Genomic DNA, 18630 nt, shown 5'->3' on the forward strand with positions numbered 1-18630 from the left:
TGACTTTTGTTTATGGTATCTATCATATTTTTTTAAATTTTTTTAAAATTTTTAAAAATTTCTATGTAACCAAATGTGTCAGTCCTGCCTTTTGATTGCAAGTTTCATATCTTGCTTAGGAATATTTCCCCCACACTGACATTTAATAAATGTTCTCAGGCATTTTCTCCTAATTAGAGTTCATTCTTTAACAATCCATTAAATCCTCAAAATTCTAGTGTAAAGTTAATGGAGAGAAGGGATAAATGAGGACAAGAAAGAAAAGTATAAGGATAGAGAAAAGGGACTGGAGAAGTCTTATTTTTTAATGTTAAAGAGGAAGTTTCCATGTGATGCTGCACTGTTGAAATTTTCCTCTCCATATGGTTAATATTACGAAGGGCAAAAAAACTCAAGTATTTTGACTTGAAAATGTAATTAAGCTTTAATTACATAAATATAACCATAAGGGAAAATTATTGGCTTAAAACTGAGCACAAATAATATTCTAAATTTTTTTAAAGTAAGAAGAGGAACAATTACAATTTTCATAATACTAAAAGTGAAATAATATAAAATGATAAAAAATAAGTTAATTCCTGATTAGGTAATATTTCATCTGAGCCTTTTCCATAAAAGTTTTAAATTTTATGATATTCTGGGGCACCTCGGTGGCTCAGTCGGTTAAGAGGCTGCCTTCGGCCCAGATCATGATCCCAGGGTCCTGGGATCGAGCCCCGCATCGGGCTCCCTGCTCAGCAGAGAGCCTGCTTCTCCCTTTCCCTCTGCCTGCCACTCTACCTACCTGTGCTCTCTGTCAAATAAATTTAAAAAAAATTTTTTTTAATAAATAAATAAATTTTATGATATTCTGATGTTATTTATATGTAAATAGACCAGTGAATTGGGAATTAATCAACAAATTTATTTTTCCAACAACTGTCATAAGAAGAAAATAACTAAAGGGAGAATTTTTACAGAGCTACGGGTAATAAAATATTCCAGATGCTTAAGTTAGAAATACGCATTTGCTTGCTCAAAAGCCAAAACAAATATACTTTTGAGATGAGAACTTGGTTTTTTTAATACTTTATGAAAAGCCCTTAAATAATATTTTTCTCCAAAGCAACTTAAGAATTAGAGCACAGATCCCATTAGGGTTTCCAATAACATCTAATTAGACAATTAAGTTCCTATGTTGGAGCTTGTCTGCTTTGCTTATAAAAATGTATGCAAAGTCTATGACAACCACAACCAAACACTTGACATCCTTTTCCTTAACACTTACTGGGGACATAGAAATAAACAGTATGCTCTGCCCTTGTTCACTTGCTGCTTCCCTGTAAATGTTGAAAGCCTATCAAAGCAGAGTCAATGAGAGCAAAGAAGACAACTCCTGAAACCAATGGGTCCTAAAGAAGAGAAAAATAGTAAGGAATACTCCACCATCTATCAAGAATGTTATTATAGGGATGCCTGAGTGGCTTAGTCGGTTAAGCGTCTGCCTTCAGCTCAGGTCATGATCTCAGGGTCCTGGGATCAAACCCCACATTGGGCTCCCTGCTCAGCGGGGAGCCTGCTTCTCCCTCTCCCTCTGCCTGCAGCTTCCCCTGCTTGTGCTCTCTCTCTCTCTCTCTCTTTCAAATAAATAAATAAAATCTTTTTTAAAAAAAGAATGTTATTATAAAACCATTACAGTAAGACAATGTGATATTTGCATATTGCATAAACCAATAGCCAGTGGAACAGAATAGTCCAGAAACAGACCTATCCTATACAGAAACTTGATTTATGATAAAGCAAGACTTTGAAGATTAGTGGAGGAAAGGACTGTTCAATAACTGCTGGTGTTGAGATAAGTGGCTATCCAATTTTAGGGAAAAATTATGGGAAAAAAATTAGATTTCTATCTCACATTAAACACATAGATCAACTCCAGGAAGAATGAAAGTTTTAAACATAAAAGGCAAACCATAATATATTCAGAAAACAATGTAGGTGAATATATATATATATATTTTTAAGATTTTATTTATTTGACACAGAGAGAGAGAGAGAGGGAACACAAGCAGGGGGAGCGGCAGGCAGAGGGAGAAGCAGTCTCCCCGCTGAGCAGGGAGCCCGATGCGGGACTTGATCCCAGGACCCTGAGATCATGACCTGGGCCAAAGGTGGGCATTTAACTGACTGAGCCACCCAGGCACCCCTAGGTGAATATTTTTATGACCTCATAGTAAGGAAGGATTTCTTAAACAAGTGTCAAAACACAGTATCTATAAAGGCGTGATAAATGAACCAAATTAAAATTATGAAGTTCTCTTCATCAAAGGACACCCCAGAAAGAATCAAAAGACAAGCCACAAACCAGGAAGAGATTTCTAACATATAACTAAGAAGGCTTAGTCTACAGAATACAGATACACTCCTACAAATCAGTAAGAAAAATATAAACAACCCCAATAGAAAAATGGGCAAAAGACACACAAAAAAACCATTTCAATGAAGAGGAAACATAAATGCCTGTAAACATTTAAGGTTAATGCTTAACCTCGTTAACAGTCCCAAAAATGCAAACTAAAGGTACAATGAGACACACTTTCACATCCACCAGTGAGGCAAATATCCTGAAGTTTAACAATACAAAGTAATGACAAGGATGTGGAGCCAATGGTGCCTAGTTCCTTGCATAGTTTACAATTTTTTTGTTTGTTTGTTTTTTACCATGGGTTCATAGTTTTTAGAATATTACCTGTGTTGATTCTTTCTAGGCCACCACAGCAGTAGGTTTCTTCAAAGCAGGTCTGCATTTACTTCTGACAGATGTCTGCAGGCATGACCAGCCTGGAATCACTCTAAACTAAATTCTGACTTTACGACCTTAAGGTTTTTTGGATTTCATCACCTCCACACACATTCACTGTGTGAACAGTCTGCAATCTTTGGTGAAAGCCAGCGGTAGGGGGTATGAAGCCTGAGGAGAGAGACCCGATTCTTCCTATAGTCAGGTGCGGGAGGTAGAGGACAGTTCATTCAATTCTCCCTTATACTGAAGGTGGAGTTTTTTGGAGCCCAAACTTAGGAGGATCCTAGGTTTTGTCTCTCTCCTATTTCCTCTACCCTAAGTGGCCCATAGAAAGAAGGCTCATTTTTACCTGATTTCAGCAAATGCACTCAAGGCAAAAGTCAGCTTCGATGCACTATTTAGTTCTAAGGGTTTCTGCTTTAATTCAGTTTTAGCCTCTGAGAATCCGAAGTAGCCAATTCATTTGTACATTTTTAAGGGATAGTGTTATATTTTATCCAGCATTTTTAATTGTTTCCAGCGTAAGAGTTAGTCAGAGGTCCTAGACCACTGTACTGCCAGAATCAAAAGCCAAAAATAATGGTTTTAAAACAGAAAGCTAATTAAATTATTTTCCTGCTTTGAGGTTTTGAAGTTTTCGACGCTTGTCCCATGGCATTAGAATAAAGCTGAAGCTCCTTCGCATTCTCATAAGTGACCTCCTCCTGTCCTGAAGCCATAAGAGAGACTCTCCCAGAGGAGAAGCAAAAGGAAGGTTGAACCCGAATCAATGGCAACTGAGAGAAAAGACAAGAGAGAGGAGGAAAATGGCAATTAATCTTAATTAGCAAAGCCAATGGCAGAGAATATTCAAGTCTAATATGGACAGAGCTTAACATAGCCAAAGGCTTGATCAACACGTTCAAATCTAAGTCAAGACCACAGGGCATTAGAGGCTCTCAGAGCTGAGAGTCAGGAATCCGATGGGGGGTGAGGACCAGAAGGAATAGTACCAGCCCAATGTCATGAAAGGACAGTGGGCGATGAGGACCCAAACTAATGGGCAATTAGGCAACCTGGTCACAAAGGCAGGAAGACTGGGAAGCTGCCACTCTCAGAGAAATTCACAAAAAGCCATGAGGCTAAAACAAACCCTAAAACAAACCAAACAGAGCACAGAGGAATAGCAGATATTTCCAGACCCCTAATTCGTTAGAGGCACCTTCCTCCAGTGTCACTGGGCCTGCTCTCACTGGTAAAGCCTTCCCATGGCAGACATTAGAGTCAGCTATACCGAGGCCTTTGCTGGTGGGGACTGACAACCTCCTTACAAGACCTTTCACCACCTGGCCCCAAACCATCTCTCCAGGCTCACCTCCCACCTCTTATCTCATTTCAGCTGCAACCACACAGCTGCTCACAAGCAACAATCCCTCCAAGCTTCCCTCTTTCACAGGCTGTTTCCCTCTTCCTGAACGACTCTGCCTTCTCAGCTGCCTGGAAGATCCTACTTTTTCTTCAATGCCCACTCACAGTTGTCTTGATCAGGAAGTTTTCTGTTTTTGTTTTGTTTTTTCTCTGATTTTTTTAAAGATAACTTTGCTGCCTTCCACTTCCATGTCCTATCAAGCACAGCCAATACATTATTGGTTTTATTATTTTATTATTCTTATTACCACCACATCCATCATTTATCAGGTGTTTACTGAAGTGTAAACTTAATAGAGTCTATTAATGCTTCACTTGGATTTTTCTTTAATGCCCATAGTTATTATCTTCCTCTATTTTACAGAGGAGAAGAGTGAGGTTCATAGAGTTTTAAGTATCAGCCTAAGATCACACAGCTACTAAACAGATTCAAATACAGTTCATTCTGACTCAAAAGCCCATGATCTTTCCAATAAAATACATAATCACCTTTGTTCATGTCTGTTGCCACCAACAGTAATAACTAACTTAAAAATAAAGACCAGGGGCGCCTGGGTGGCTCAGTCGTTAAGCGTCTGCCTTCGGCTCAGGTCATGATCCCAGGGTCCTGGGATCGAGTCCCACATCGGGCTCCCTGCTCCGCGGGAAGCCTGCTTCTCCCTCTCCCACTCCCCCTGCTTGTGTTCCTGCTCTCACTATGTCTCTCTCTGTCAAATAAATAAATAAAATCTTAAAAAATAAAAATAAAAAAAATAAAGACCATATCTTCCTCATTTTTGTATAACAAGCATAATGCTTAGCATATAACTGATGCTCTCTAAATATTTAATACAGTAAAAACTTCCAGCCATAAAATAAACAAGACATGAGGATACAATGTACAGTATAGAATGTACATAAAAATATGTAACAACTTCATGGTATGGTAAAAGACAGTAGCCAGATTTATCATGATGATCATGTCATAAAGTATATAAATGTTGAATCACTATGTTGTGTACCTGAAACTGTACAATATTGTATGTCAACTACACTTCAATAAAAAATTTGATACATAAATGAATGAAATAATGACTAGCATCCATTCCAGTCCCTCAGAAACTAGAATATCAATGCTAGCACAGAATCCCTATTCCAATGTCTTTTATGTCACCTTAGAGTAGGATCTACTGGATGGCTCAGACGGTCCAGAACAAGAGAGAATAAAAGAAAGTTAAAGATTCAGGTACAAAAAAACTGGAGAAGTCAACACAGCATCTTTTTAGTAAGCTGATTTAATCAAAAATGGTTATTTTTAGGGCGCCTGGGTGGCTCAGATGGTTAAGCGTCTGCCTTCGGCTCAGGTCATGATCCCAGGGTCCTGGGATCGAGTCCCACATCGGGCTCCCTGCTCCTTGGGAGCCTGCTTCTCCCTCTGCCTCTCTCTCTCTCTCTGTCTCTCATGAATAAATAAATAAAAATCTTCAAAAAAAATGGTTATTTTTAAAACAAGTGGTGTAATGCAACCTCTTTTCAAAATAACTGGCTATCTGTGGCATCTGGCTGACTCAGTTTGTACAGCATGTGAGTCTTGATCTTGGGGTTGTTAGTTTGCCACATTGGGTATAGAGGTTACTTAAATAAAAATATATTTTTTAAAAATAAAATAACTGGTTATCTTAATAACTTCATCTTTCTTTTCTAGCCTAAATCAATGCAATACCATAAACATCTATTAAATACTTGCTATGGGGGGGAGAGTTAAAAAAAAAAAAAAAAGAATGCATCGTATCTCGTGAGCTACCAGTTTAATTTAAACTCCTTTTCCTGGAAAGAAGTTAAGTCTTGCTTGAATGTATGCACAGGTATCTCACTAGGGGAAAAAAGAGTGTGCAACATGTGACTCCTTTGCTCAAAATCCTCCACAAGTTTCCCCATCTTAGAGCAAAAGGCAAAGTCCTGGTTACAACCTAAAAGCTGCTTCATCACTTAACCCCCATTCTCTCTGCGCTCATTTACTTTTCACCCCCTCATTCAGTCCCAGACAGCCAGATGGCCTCCTTGCCATCCCTTTCTAGGAGCCTTTCTCTGACCACACTACTGAAAATAGTAACCTGGGTGGCTCAGTGTGTTAAGCATCAAACTCTTGGTTTCAGCTCAGGTCATGATCTCTCTGTCAGAAGATGGAGCCCCATGTTGGGCTCAGCGCTCAGCAGGGAGTCTGCTTCCCCTCTCCCTCTGCACACCCTCCTTGCACTGTCTCTCTCTCTCTCTCACTCACTTGCTCTCTCTGAAATATATAAATAAATCTCTAAAACAATTTTTTTTTCACTTGGAACGGATCAATGATAAAAACCTCATGGGTAGAGAGTTCTTTTCACTGTCTTTTCCTGAAATGTCTTACTGTGACCACTGTCTAAAAATGTAATTGTGGCTTTGAGATCCTGGTCTCAATTCTAGCAAATAATAGCTCATATTATCCCAAACACTTCAAGTGCCCTGCAAGGTATATTATTTATTTTGCTGAAATGAAAAACAAGCACATATAACTTGATTGGAAATAATTACAGTGATTAAGACAGATGACCTGAGGACTCTCTTAGGAAAGGGTTCTTTAAATTATTTTAAAATATTGGGGCACCTGGGTGGCTCAGTCGTTAAGCATCTGCCTTGGGCTCAGGTTATGATCACAGGGTTCTGGGATGGAGCCCCGCATCGGGCTCCCTGCTCGGCGGGAGGCCTGCTTCTCCCTCCCCCACTCCCCCTGCTTGTGTTCCCTCTCTCACTGTCTCTATCTCTGTCAAATAAATAAATAAAATGTTTTTAAAAAATTATTTTAAAATATTAACTAAAAGAGGATCTTCTTGTTCAAATCATTAAACCATAGTTAATTCTGAATTACCAACACTACTTAAGAACCTGTATCAATTTTTTAAAAATAATTCAAAGAGCCAACAATTTAAAAGAGATTTAGAATTGGTTTTCAAGTGCAATATATCCCCTTCCTTCTGCCTCTCTAATGGTTGCTTTTCCTTCCTAATTATATTTACTTGAGGTTTTGAGTTTAAAAGCTCTGCACACACACCAGCATTAGCAGAAAGCAAGCCAGATTGTGATTTAACGGGGAAAAAAGGGTTGTATATGCCAAGGAGATAATGTGCAAGATGATAGTATCTTCAGCTCAACCAAAGAAGTCATGCACAGTCTTACCTCACACTGAGGCCAACTTAAAAAAAAAAAAAAAAAAAAAACCTCCTAAAACCTTCTAGAGAATGGCAATCAGTAAGGCTTATCAACAACGCACATCCATGTTATAATATAAACCTCTTTCAATTTCAAAAATTGATGGGTAAGGGCTCTTCAGCAGTGGGCATTTGAATCCACATTAGTCTGCAGTATGCAAGAGAAAAACAAAGACCATCATTCTGAACCTTCCATTACAGACCCACGCCAAACTGCAACAAAACATTCTTAAGGAAATTGCTGTTATTGTGTACTTCCCATAAATGTAAACAGGTTTCTTATTTTCAATTCTAAGTTTAAAGATAGAAACACAGCAGTTAAATATTACATTTTAGAAGAGTGCTTTTTCTCCATAAAATACTGTTTGAAAACAGTAAGCATGTATAACCAAAGAGCAATTGAAAATAACCCCAGAAGTTAATGATCAATGTATCAAAGCAATTCTTTTTTAATATCCTATTTATAAACTTGTAAAGTTTGCATAAGCTACTGCAAACAGAGTAAAGCCACAAAATAGATTCAACACAGGAGACAACTTTCAAAAGAAACTTTAAACAACCCTGGAGGATATAAAAATAAACACAGTCTCATTTAACATACTTCTCTGTCTAATGCAGTCAAGTTTTTGATGATATTTGTTGGTTTTCTGAAAGGCTTTACAGCATTTTAATTTCTAGAAAATGGAGAAGTAAAAAGACAGTGCAGTTAAGGTTTCCATATTAGCTCATAACTTCCCAGCTTTTCTCTCCAAAACACTTCTATTCCTGGGGAACCTGAGGGGCTCAGTTGGTTAAGCATCCGACTCTTGATTTCAGCTCAGGCCATGATCTTAGGATCATGGAATTGGCCCCGCATTGGGCTCCACGCTGGGCATGTAGTCTGCTTAGGATTCTCTCTCTCTCCTCTCCCTCTGCCCTTCCCCACCAAAAATAAATAACAAATAAATCTTTTAAGAAAAACAAAAAACACTTCTATTCCTGTGGAGTCATTTACTCCTAGAGTTGGAAGTTTCTAAGAGAGGTTCTCAGCCCCAGCTCTACCTATGAGGGAAGAAGGGTTAACATAATAAAGCCCCGGCTCCACCCCCAGTGACTCTGAACTATCCTGGAGTGGGGTCAAGGCAGCAGCGTTTTTGTAAATCACTCAGGTGACCCTAATGAGTAGTCTGTATAGAAAGTCACTGATTCTGACTCAGCTCTTCTAAAAGAAGATCCCAGGGTGGGTATTTAAGCTTTGCTTTAAACACTTCCTATGCTGAGACCCAAAATCTCATCCAAAAACTCTAAAGGTAATATAGTACTTTACAGATGGTCATTTTTCAAATATGAATGGCTATTTTTACGGGGCAGGGTGACCCATCATTTCTCCTAACAACTACAGAGTTCCAAGATCTTTGTACTTGTACCTCTTCCCAAAATTCACTTCCCCCAATCTCCATGAGACTCATCATTCAGGTCTGGGCTCAAATGTCACCTCCGGAGAGGGCTTCCTGATCACACTTTTCCCAACCAGTCTCCACCTCTCCACTCACGGCATTCCTCACATCCTAAGTGCATGTGTGCTTGCTGATGATCTCCTAGGTCTGAAACATCAGCTCCATTCAGGCAGCTCCATCTTGTCTGTCTTGCTCAACACTCTATCTTCAGCAAGTGGCACAGTGCCCAACATAGTAGCCACTCAATACAAACATTTGAATGGATAAATGAAACAGAACAAGAGGCATGGGCAATCTAAAGCAAAACCCAAACTCAGATTGCTATATAATGTAAATAGTTGAGGGCGCCTGGGTGGCTCAGTTGATTGGGCGACTGCCTTCGGCTCAGGTCATGATCCTGGAGTCCCTGGATCAAGTCCCGCATCGAGTCCCGCATCGGGCTCCCTGCTCGGCAGGGAGTCTGCTTCTCCCTCTGACCCTCCCCCCTTTCATGTGCTCTCTCTCACTCTCTCTCTCAAATAAATAAATAAATAAAATCTTTAAAAAAATAATAATAATGTAAATAGTTGACAATTATAAAATATTGTCAATATATAAAAGTGCCAATTATAAAATATTGAATTAAGTGTAAAAGACAAAATATATCATTGTGTATATGTGTGTGTGTGTGTGTGTGTATGAACACAAATATTCTGGAGGCTATAGACCCCCTCAGTGTTAACCATATAGCTTCAAACTGTACAAAGTTTCATGGAAACTTCCCCAAATTTACAGAGGTAGTCATCTTAAATTCCTTATTATGCATCAGTTTTCTTCTGAAAATCAAGCAAAACATAATCAAAATTAAGATAAACTTTTGATATACTTTAAAAACATTCCAAATATTCAAAAGTCATAAATACTGCAAAATGCTAAACATTAAAACAGAAAAATGTAACCATACTGGAAACACTGTGATCTAGTGGTGGGGAAGGGAGTATAAAAAAACACAAACAATATGAAATTACTTGGAACACGTGAAATGATAAAATCAAAAAACTCAGGTTGCGGTGGGGAAAACTTTAGAGATCATTCTTTTTTTTTTTTTAAGATTTTATTTACTTATTTGACAGAGAGAGAGAGACAGCTAGAGAGGGAACACAAGCAGGGGGAGTGGGAGAGGGAGAAGCAGGCTTCCCGCCAAGCAGGGAGCCTGTTGTGGGGCTCAATCCCAGGACCCTGGGATCATGACCTGAGCAGAAGGCAGACGCTAAACGACTGAGCCACCCAGGCGCCCCTAGAGATCATTCTATATAAACTCCTTTCTAAGTATGAACCTTCCAGACAGTATTACTAGCATGTGGTTGGCTAGCCTTTCCTTAAATTTTTTTGGTGACAGGGAACTCACTACTTCCTAAAGAAATCTGCCTTGTTTCATTATTGGACACCTATACTTGTTAGATCTTGATTTTGACTCAAAATCTGGCTCCCATGGACCCAGTGGGCCTTGTTCTGCTCTGTGAAGCCAAGTACAAATATGTCAACGAAACAAACTCAATTCTACAACAATATAGGTATGATTAAAGAAGTAAAGTGAATCCAGAAGGGAAATAAATTTAGGCCAGGTGCTCAAAGGAAAAGAGAACAATGAATTGTTATAAATAAATAAATAAACAAACAAACTATCAAGGGACAGAATACAAGTGTGAAAACAGGTGGATTATCCTGGCTGGAGGTGAGTGACCAGAGTAGAAATAGATAAGAGGGAAAAGACAGAAAACAGTTGATGCACATTCCTGAAGGCTAAGTAAAAATTATGGTAATTGAACAAGATTATTCTATATTTTGTAAAAAAAAAAAAAATAGAATTAATTTGAAATGTAAAGGACAAGTAGATAAAATAAGTAGACTAGGTAACTCTAAAACAGAGCATCACAGAAATTTAGAGCTAAAAAAAAATCATAGAAATTATCTATCCCAACCCCTTAATTTTATAGACAAAAAATTAAATCCTAATAGAAAAGGTATCAATTGCCACTCTTATATTCCTTTTCATTGTTTTAAGGAAGAACACTTTGCCAAACAATTTCCTGTCTTATAGCCGTTGATCCCCATTGCCTACGTAACATGCTGAATCTGAGATTCTGTATAAAACCCTAACGAGCTATATCAAAACTCAACTACCACAGGGCAAAGATGGAATAAAATAATGAGGCTCAACTGCCTGAATCATCTTGGCTTCTCACCAAGACCCAGTATGGACAGGATGTGGCCACACTGCTGGACCAGTTCTCACCAGCCATGGAATCTAGCCACTTATTATGCTGATACATGTAGCCCCATCACCAGCCAAGAAGACAAGAATCAAAATTGCTGCTAATTCACCCACAAAACTTTCCATTTTTTCCTCGGTATTATCACACAAGGCCACCTGCTCCCTCCAAGCCCCCAGGGTCACCCACACTCCCTGAGATTCTCTGGTTTTCTTCTCTACTCAGTCCCATTTTCTTCACACTTGAAATACCAGTGGCTTAAAAAAGAAGCCCTGCAGGGCACCTGGGTGGCTTAGTGAGTTAAGCATCTGCCTTCAGCTCAGGTCATGATCTCAGGGTCCTGGGACTGAGCCCTGTGTGGGGCTCCCTGCTCAGTGGGAAGTCTGCTTCTCCCTCTGCCCCTTTCCCCCATCTCCCCCACCGGACCCCACTCATGCTCGCTTGCTCGTGCACTCTCTCTCTCTCTCAAATAAGTAAATAAAATCTTAAAAAAAAAAAAAAAAGTTAGTCCTGTTCTAGAAATATCTGCATTTTAAAAAAATTTTTTAAGATTTTATTTATTTATTTTTAGAGAGGGAGGGCAGAAGGGGAGGGAGAGGGACAAGCAGACCCCACACTGAGCATGGAGCCTGACACAGGGCTCCATCCCAGGATCCTGAGATCATTACCTGAGCAGAAACCAAGAGTCTGACACTTAACCAACCGAGCCACCCAGGCACCCTAGAAATACCTGCATTTTAAAAGGATATAGTATTAAATGAAAAACACCAGGTGGCAGAGTAATATGTATAACATGACCCCATTTTTATAAAAATAAAAGAACAGGAAAAACAAAAAACCATGTCAATGGATTCATATGTTTAAAGACATTTAAAACATGTATAGAAGTATACCAAAGTGTAAGAATACAGACAGAATCAGGAGAGAAAGGAGAAACAACTAATTTGCATATGATTTTATCTAACTTGGATTGTGGCCATAAATTATAATTATAGAATCATCATTTTTATAAAAGCAATCAAACTATTATGACCAAAAAAAGAAAGAAAAAAATTTAAATTAAAAGCACTAATGCAATTTCAAGTTATCTGTCAGCAAGAGGTGTGTGCTCTTTCTCCCAGGCCTCTCTAACCTAGGAGGTCGGGAAGGGCCAGTTTTCCACTTACGTTGACCTCTGGGTCCTTCCAGCCCAGCTTCTTTGCCCATTGTTTATTAATTTGCACATCTCCTAATTCAAAATGCAATCAAACGAACTGCTGAAAATATTGTTGAGTTGTTCATATCTTCTATGTTCTGGAGATTAGGTTTGAATAAAATTACAACAAAATGCACAAATTATTCATTTGTTTTATTAAACTGAGGGTTGAGTATTTGAATTTCTCATTCAACTTATGCCTCCCCTCAAAGAAAACATGACTTAAAATGACTCATATAACCTGGCCATCAACCTGACCCTCTAAAAGGGCTCTTCCCCATAGCACCTTCCTTCCTTCGTGAATGGAGCCACCTTCTACACATCCGAGAAAATTCTCAACTCTACTCTTTTCCTTACTTTCCACATCCAGACCCAGTATCATGTTCCACCCTACACCTTCTAAACAGCTAATAGGTTTGACCCCTCCTCATCATCCCTACTGCCCCTGCACAGCTCCAATCCACTCTCTATAACCAGCACTGGGACTTTCTAAACCATACTTGTGACTGAAGTGTTTCACCCTCTCAGGTAGTATGGTGCAGTGATTAGAAAATGGGCTTCTTCCTAAACCAGGTTCCACCACTTAGTTTTGCAGCCTTGAGAAGAATCCTTAACCTAAGACCTATTTTCCTCTTCTGCATAATTCAAGTAATATCTACCTTATAAAAGGATTCTTATAAGAATGAGAGATAAGGTATGCAAAATGCCTAGCCCTAAATGGAGCTTTGTACAGAATTAAGTGCTTTATTATTTTTATTATTTTCTTATCTGTAAAAATGAGCAGTAAGTTTCTGAATTACTCTGAAGATTAAATAAGACGTAAGGCACCAAACACAGTGTTACTAAGTGTTTCTTTTCGTTTCCTTTTAATGGTTCCCCTAGCCCCAAGACAAAATGCGGCTACTGCCACTTTCCCAATATCATCTCCTGCCGCTTGACTTCACATGTCTCCTCTAGCATAATGAATTATTTAATAGTAAGACTGCATCTCTTCATGCCTTCCTCTCCTTAAGAGCCATATTTACAGGTACAACACTATGTGTGAGAAAGACTTTACTATATATTTCAACATGCAATAGTTATCATATTTTCAAATTTAGAATGTAATAGCTATCAGGTATAAGTGTATTGAAGGGGATGATATAGCAGAATATTCATAAGCATGAAAATCTGAAAAAAAATCATCAAACCATGGTTACTGTACATGTTCATGCAAACATAATGAATGTGATGAAAGATATAACATCCTGTTAAATGATATCTGAGCAATAACTTTTCCGGAGATGAAATTTTGAGTTGAAATAAAAAGAAGGAATGGTGCAGGTTAGAGCAACTGGGTCAAAAAAAAAAAAAAAAAAAGAATGACTGAAAGTGATTGTGTTTGTTTGTTGAGGTTGTTTGTAAATATTTTGCAATACTTTCCAAAAGCATATGTTGATATATTATAGATGTTTTAATTAATTTGGTAATAAATATGATAATATAAACATTTCTCTTTCAAAACAGTGAGAGAGAAAATACTAGCTAGGTAAATAAATTATTAACATTCTCTATGTTTATTCCTAGATTGGAAACGAAATCTGGGGGCTCCCTCCCCCCACTATGATTTCATGATTTAGCATATACAAACCTAACAATCTTTCCAAGCATATGAAGAAAAAAATTTCTGTTTAAAGTTGAATCCAAATAATTAAATGGCTTTCATCAGGTCCCCAATGTGACAGTCTCTAAAAATGTGTAAGTTCAATGTTTATTCCTTGAACGATTTAACCATAGCCCTGAAAAAACAGAAAATTGGCTCCAGGAAGATAAGCTGTTCATTGTCCACAAAGTTCTTCTTTAGCAAATGGTGTCTACCCTTGGCGTCAGTGTTAAGAATATAAGCAAAAAAAAAATGAGTTGAAGATTCTTAGTACATAGTCTACCGTAACCTAGCTGCAAAACTTTTCTAAAGTCACATGGATATGTTTTCTACAATGCTACCAAGAATGCTGAATCATTCCTTTCTATGGGGATCTTTTTCAACTTTACTACTTCTTAAATTTCAAATATTTTTTAAGTAAAAAATAAAACAAACACAACACAAACAAATTTAAATTCTAGTTTTTTTTTAATGTATGTATATTTTTAGTTTTAAAATTATTTTGGAACTATGACTCTTCCTCAAACACTACTTTGGCCTAAGTGACATTCACAGTGCTGATTTACACACATCCCAAACATACAATCAGCCAGGACCGGAATATAACTGGGCATGGGTGCCCCTCAGGTCACTGAAAAGCATGCATTACTTGTGAAATCATAAAACCATGCTCAAGTCTTTTACCAGACATGTTGCTTTGTCCAGCTCCCCAAAGATAATTAAAAGGAGAACATTAGGATGATGGACCAATTACTTTTAATGAATCATATTTGTTGAAAGAGCCTAAAAATAAGTCAAAGATTTTATACTTGGCTTTGTAGATAAAATGCAACATTGTTTACTATATGTACCTGCAAATGAACAAAACTTCCCTTTTAAAAATCAGAGCACTCATAAAACATGTCTTTCAAAAATGGCTTCTATATGATATCATCATTGGTATATCTCAGTTTGCCCAATTATTCTGGATTTCCTTTTTAAACAGGAAATATTATTGAGACTCATTTAGCGCATTTAAATAATACTCCCCAGTAAAGTATACATTTAAAGAATAAAAATATCAGGTCACATTATCAAACGATCAAATATAATGATTATTTTATTACTCTTAAATACATTTTTATGTAATTGCTTAAGACAGTTCATTCAGAATAAAAAACGGAATTAATTTATGCTAAGTGCAACTCAAAATACATATGTAAATGAGTATCATTTGGTAAAAATAATCCTGATAAATTTTTTATTAACCTCCTGCTATATAGAACAAAATATGCCTCAAATTTTTAAAGAAAAAAATTTATAACTGCTATTTGCATTATTCTGTATTAAGAAATTACGAGTTGTACTATTCTCACAAAACATTTTTTCTCATTTTTCCCATTATTGTTGATGACAGTAATATAAGTAGTGTTTCAATACCAGTCACTTCCTATACTTCCTAATTTTCTTAGTCTTTCTCTGACACTAACCAATATTGACCAGTGAATGTATGATAAATGTGCCCCTTCTTCCAGTATAAATTTATTCTTTAATAAAATATTTATTATACACTTACAATGTGATAGGCTTTGTGTTAAAGGCTTTGGATGCAAAGTAAATTAAGACAGATTCCTTTCCTTAAGAGCTCATGGTCTGGTAAAGGCAAAAGACAATTGCATTATGGTTTACTATACAGGGTAAGTGCAAATGACACAGAAATACCCCTAGAAAGGTTGTTTAAATCAAGCAGGAAGATCAGTTAACAGTAATACTCCATTTCATTAAATTAAGTCTACCTCCTTTATCAAGGAGGTGATGGCTCACCACTGCCTAGCTTGCACTTCCTCACATTGGCAAAGCAGTGTTGACAGGTTTAAACATCAAAACATCCCTGAGAATTACAATCACTATCTTGTTTCCTGACTTCACAAGGTTTAACATCACTGAATTTAAACATATCTGACCTAACCTAAGTTGGAAAATAGCCGTGAGTCCAGCTGTTGTTAAGAAAAGACATGTACATGGTAAGAAAAACATGAACTCAGAATTTACAGCCTGATACATGAAAATCAGATTTTTAGTTGGGGTTTTTACCATATGTTTATTTGTTAGCAGTCAGGCATCAGAATAAAAATAAGACATACCTGAAAGTGTGTTTACCATATTGTGTACTAGATTAGAAGACAAATTGATTAGATAGGTCATAAGTCATGTTTTTTAACTGTAGCAACATAAAACAGACACCCTCCAAAACACTGAGTAAGAAAAACGTTTTTGATAATATATACCAAATTTAGAATTAACACTTAAAAGCCAATATGCACCTAAAAATAAAGACTTGCCACAAAGAAAAGCAGTGTGTACACTTAAATTTATAACGGTGACTTGTTACCCATAGTGCTTCAGGAATCAGGTAAAATAAACTGAGTTCCTTCAACAGTATGTATATTCTTATGAGTGCTTGATAGGAAATCAAAGCATATCCATTATTTCCTTCCAAACATTAGCCAGTGTTTAAGAGAAGCCAAATACCGAAAGACTAAAGAGGACCAGTGTTATAACATGGCCCATTTGTGATCCTCTGGTTTTACAAACACAGTCATTTCAAACAGAAGAGCCTCATTTGATATGGACGGCTACCCTTGTACTTGATACATACCATTCGGACTATGTGTAGGGGAGTTAAATCTTCCCTGGTCAGGGTGACCTTATATGACTTGGGCATGGCTCTGCCTCACTCAGAGGCGAAATCGAGGCAGTGGGATCACCCAGCAGAGTTGTTTTTCTCAGGCAGCCCGATGACAAGAATAACTAAAGCCAAGGAGAACGAAGACTGCCCAGACTTTGTCAGATGGGATTGGCGGAGAGTTCTAGTAACAGTTCCCTCTCGCACCAAGGAGTGGTTACATTCAGAAGGCTGAGAGGTACCATAGATCCTGCATCCTGAAATTGTGGGTCCCTCAGCACAAATCCACTCATCGCCTTTGTGGATTATGGGATTGTCGCTGGAACCTGGGTTTGAAATAACAGCAGTTTTGAGAAGTTGGATTTACACATTCCAGCCGAGCTGAATGTCGCCTTAGAGTGCTGAGACTTAAAGACTTCTGAATCTCCCTCCCCCACAGCCTAAACAGCCACTGCCTCTCAAATTCCAGCTTATACATTCACTTCCTGGGCAATTTTTCTCTTGGGGGGAAAACAATGGACTCTTTCAATCTTCTCTTATCAACAAAGGACTCTAAGACGAAGAAACATTCCTTTCAACCGCATCCTTTCCGACTTCTTTACAAATGATGAGTGGGCGTCGGGGGTGGGGGGACGGGGCCCGAGGAGGGATGAGGTGACAGGCAACTCACCTCTTTCAGCTGCTCCAGCTCCTGTTTGAGGCTGTCGTACTCAGCCTCCAGCTCGTCATACTGCTGTTTGAGGGTCAGCTTCTCCTCCAGGACCACCAGCCCGTACTCGGCAGCCTGGATCTTCTCGTGGGTCGTCTCTGTGAGCTCCTTGGTCAGCCTCTCTATCTCAGTCTTATAATGGTCCACAGTCTGCAATACCTCTTCTGCGGCCATAGCCCCGGTGGACGGAGGCAGGAGGGGGCGTCGGGGTGGGGAGACGGACGCAGAGCAGGCGGGGGAAGGGGGAAGGAGGTGGGGAGGGAAGGGTAAAAATGGAAAAGAAAAGTGTGGCTGGATGAAGGAGCAACGATTCCCCGACTGCTGCTCCGGCGGCAGCGGCTACACTGCCGGAGAAACTGAGGAGAAACGCAACATGGAGAACGCGGGGAGAGGATCAGGGGCGAGGCGGCCGCCGCTGCCGCATGTGTCCTCTGGGTCAGCAGCCGTGCGGCATGGCCTGGGCTGCGGCGGCCGGGGACGACGAGGGGCTCCGGATTCTGCTTATTCAGAGGCGCCCGGCCGCCATGTCTCCCGGGCAGCGTCACTGCAGTCTCCCCGGGGCCTGGCGCTCCCCGGCTCGCGGCTCGCTCGCTCGCTCGCTCCACCTGCTCCCTCTGGCTGTGCTGCAGCCGGTGCGGAATGATGCAGTCTCGGGCCCGCTCCCTCCCTTCGCGCCTGGCCCCGGCTCCGAGCAGGGGGCGGGGAGGCGGATGGAGTCAGCGCGGGGGGAGGGAAGGAACCGACGGAAACGTCCCGAGGCGCCTCCCGCCGGGCGCGAGGGGCCGCCGCCGCGGGCTGCACCGGGCGGGGGGGGGGGGGCGCGGGCCGGAGGCCGAGGCGGAGGCGGCGGGACGCGCGCGGGGGGAGCCCCCGCCCTGCCCGGCTCGCCCCGGGCGGGAGTTCCTCCCAGGACTTTGGCCCGTGGACGTCGCGGCCCCCGGAGTGGCGGGGCCGCCCCTGCTCTGCCTCTGAGACGCGAGCCAGAGCTCCGGAACTGCCTGGAAAAGGCGCCTTTCCCAGGGAAAAGCAAACAGTAACTAACGCGCTCGGGGCCCGCGCATCCTTCTCGCCCCCTGGGCTCGCAGCCTCCTTCCCAGCCTCCTGCACCCAAACCAACGCTGTGCTTCCAAAGCCTGCCAGACGCGCCCCAAGGCGAGCGCTCTCCCCGACCCCCACCCCTTCCGCCTCCCCTCCCTTCCCCTCGCCAGCTTGGCCTGGTTTACCTCACACTGTCACCAAATAACCTTATTACCCCTCAGGACGGTCTGCACTGAAGTTGCTTGACCTCGCACAGCGTTCTGTGCCCAGCTTGCCACAAGAT

General features: G+C 40.1%; 1 protein-coding gene across 18 annotated transcripts in view; it reads right to left on the bottom strand.

Moving 5' to 3' along the window:
* Positions 1-18090, bottom strand: part of BICD1 (BICD cargo adaptor 1) — a 220266-nt gene extending 202176 nt beyond the window's left edge. For 3 of the 18 annotated variants that reach the window (XM_064591422.1, XM_064591423.1, XM_064591421.1), the window contains exon 1: positions 17271-18028. In XM_064591422.1, coding sequence (XP_064447492.1) covers positions 17271-17483 — 213 coding nt within the window. In that variant the 5' untranslated portion in view covers positions 17484-18028. Of the gene's footprint in view, positions 1-16573; positions 16927-17270 lie in introns of those variants that run through there. The other 15 variants (XR_010411556.1, XR_010411555.1, XM_064591426.1 and 12 more) reach the window with 14 other exon arrangements.
* Between the last annotated feature and the right edge of the window lie 540 nt (positions 18091-18630).

The sequence above is a fragment of the Mirounga angustirostris genome, unplaced genomic scaffold (assembly GCF_029215605.1).
Source record: "Mirounga angustirostris isolate CCGP_5_RB_7025 unplaced genomic scaffold, mMirAng1.0.hap1 SCAF_5, whole genome shotgun sequence".
In the NCBI taxonomy this organism is placed as follows: domain Eukaryota; kingdom Metazoa; phylum Chordata; class Mammalia; order Carnivora; family Phocidae; genus Mirounga; species Mirounga angustirostris.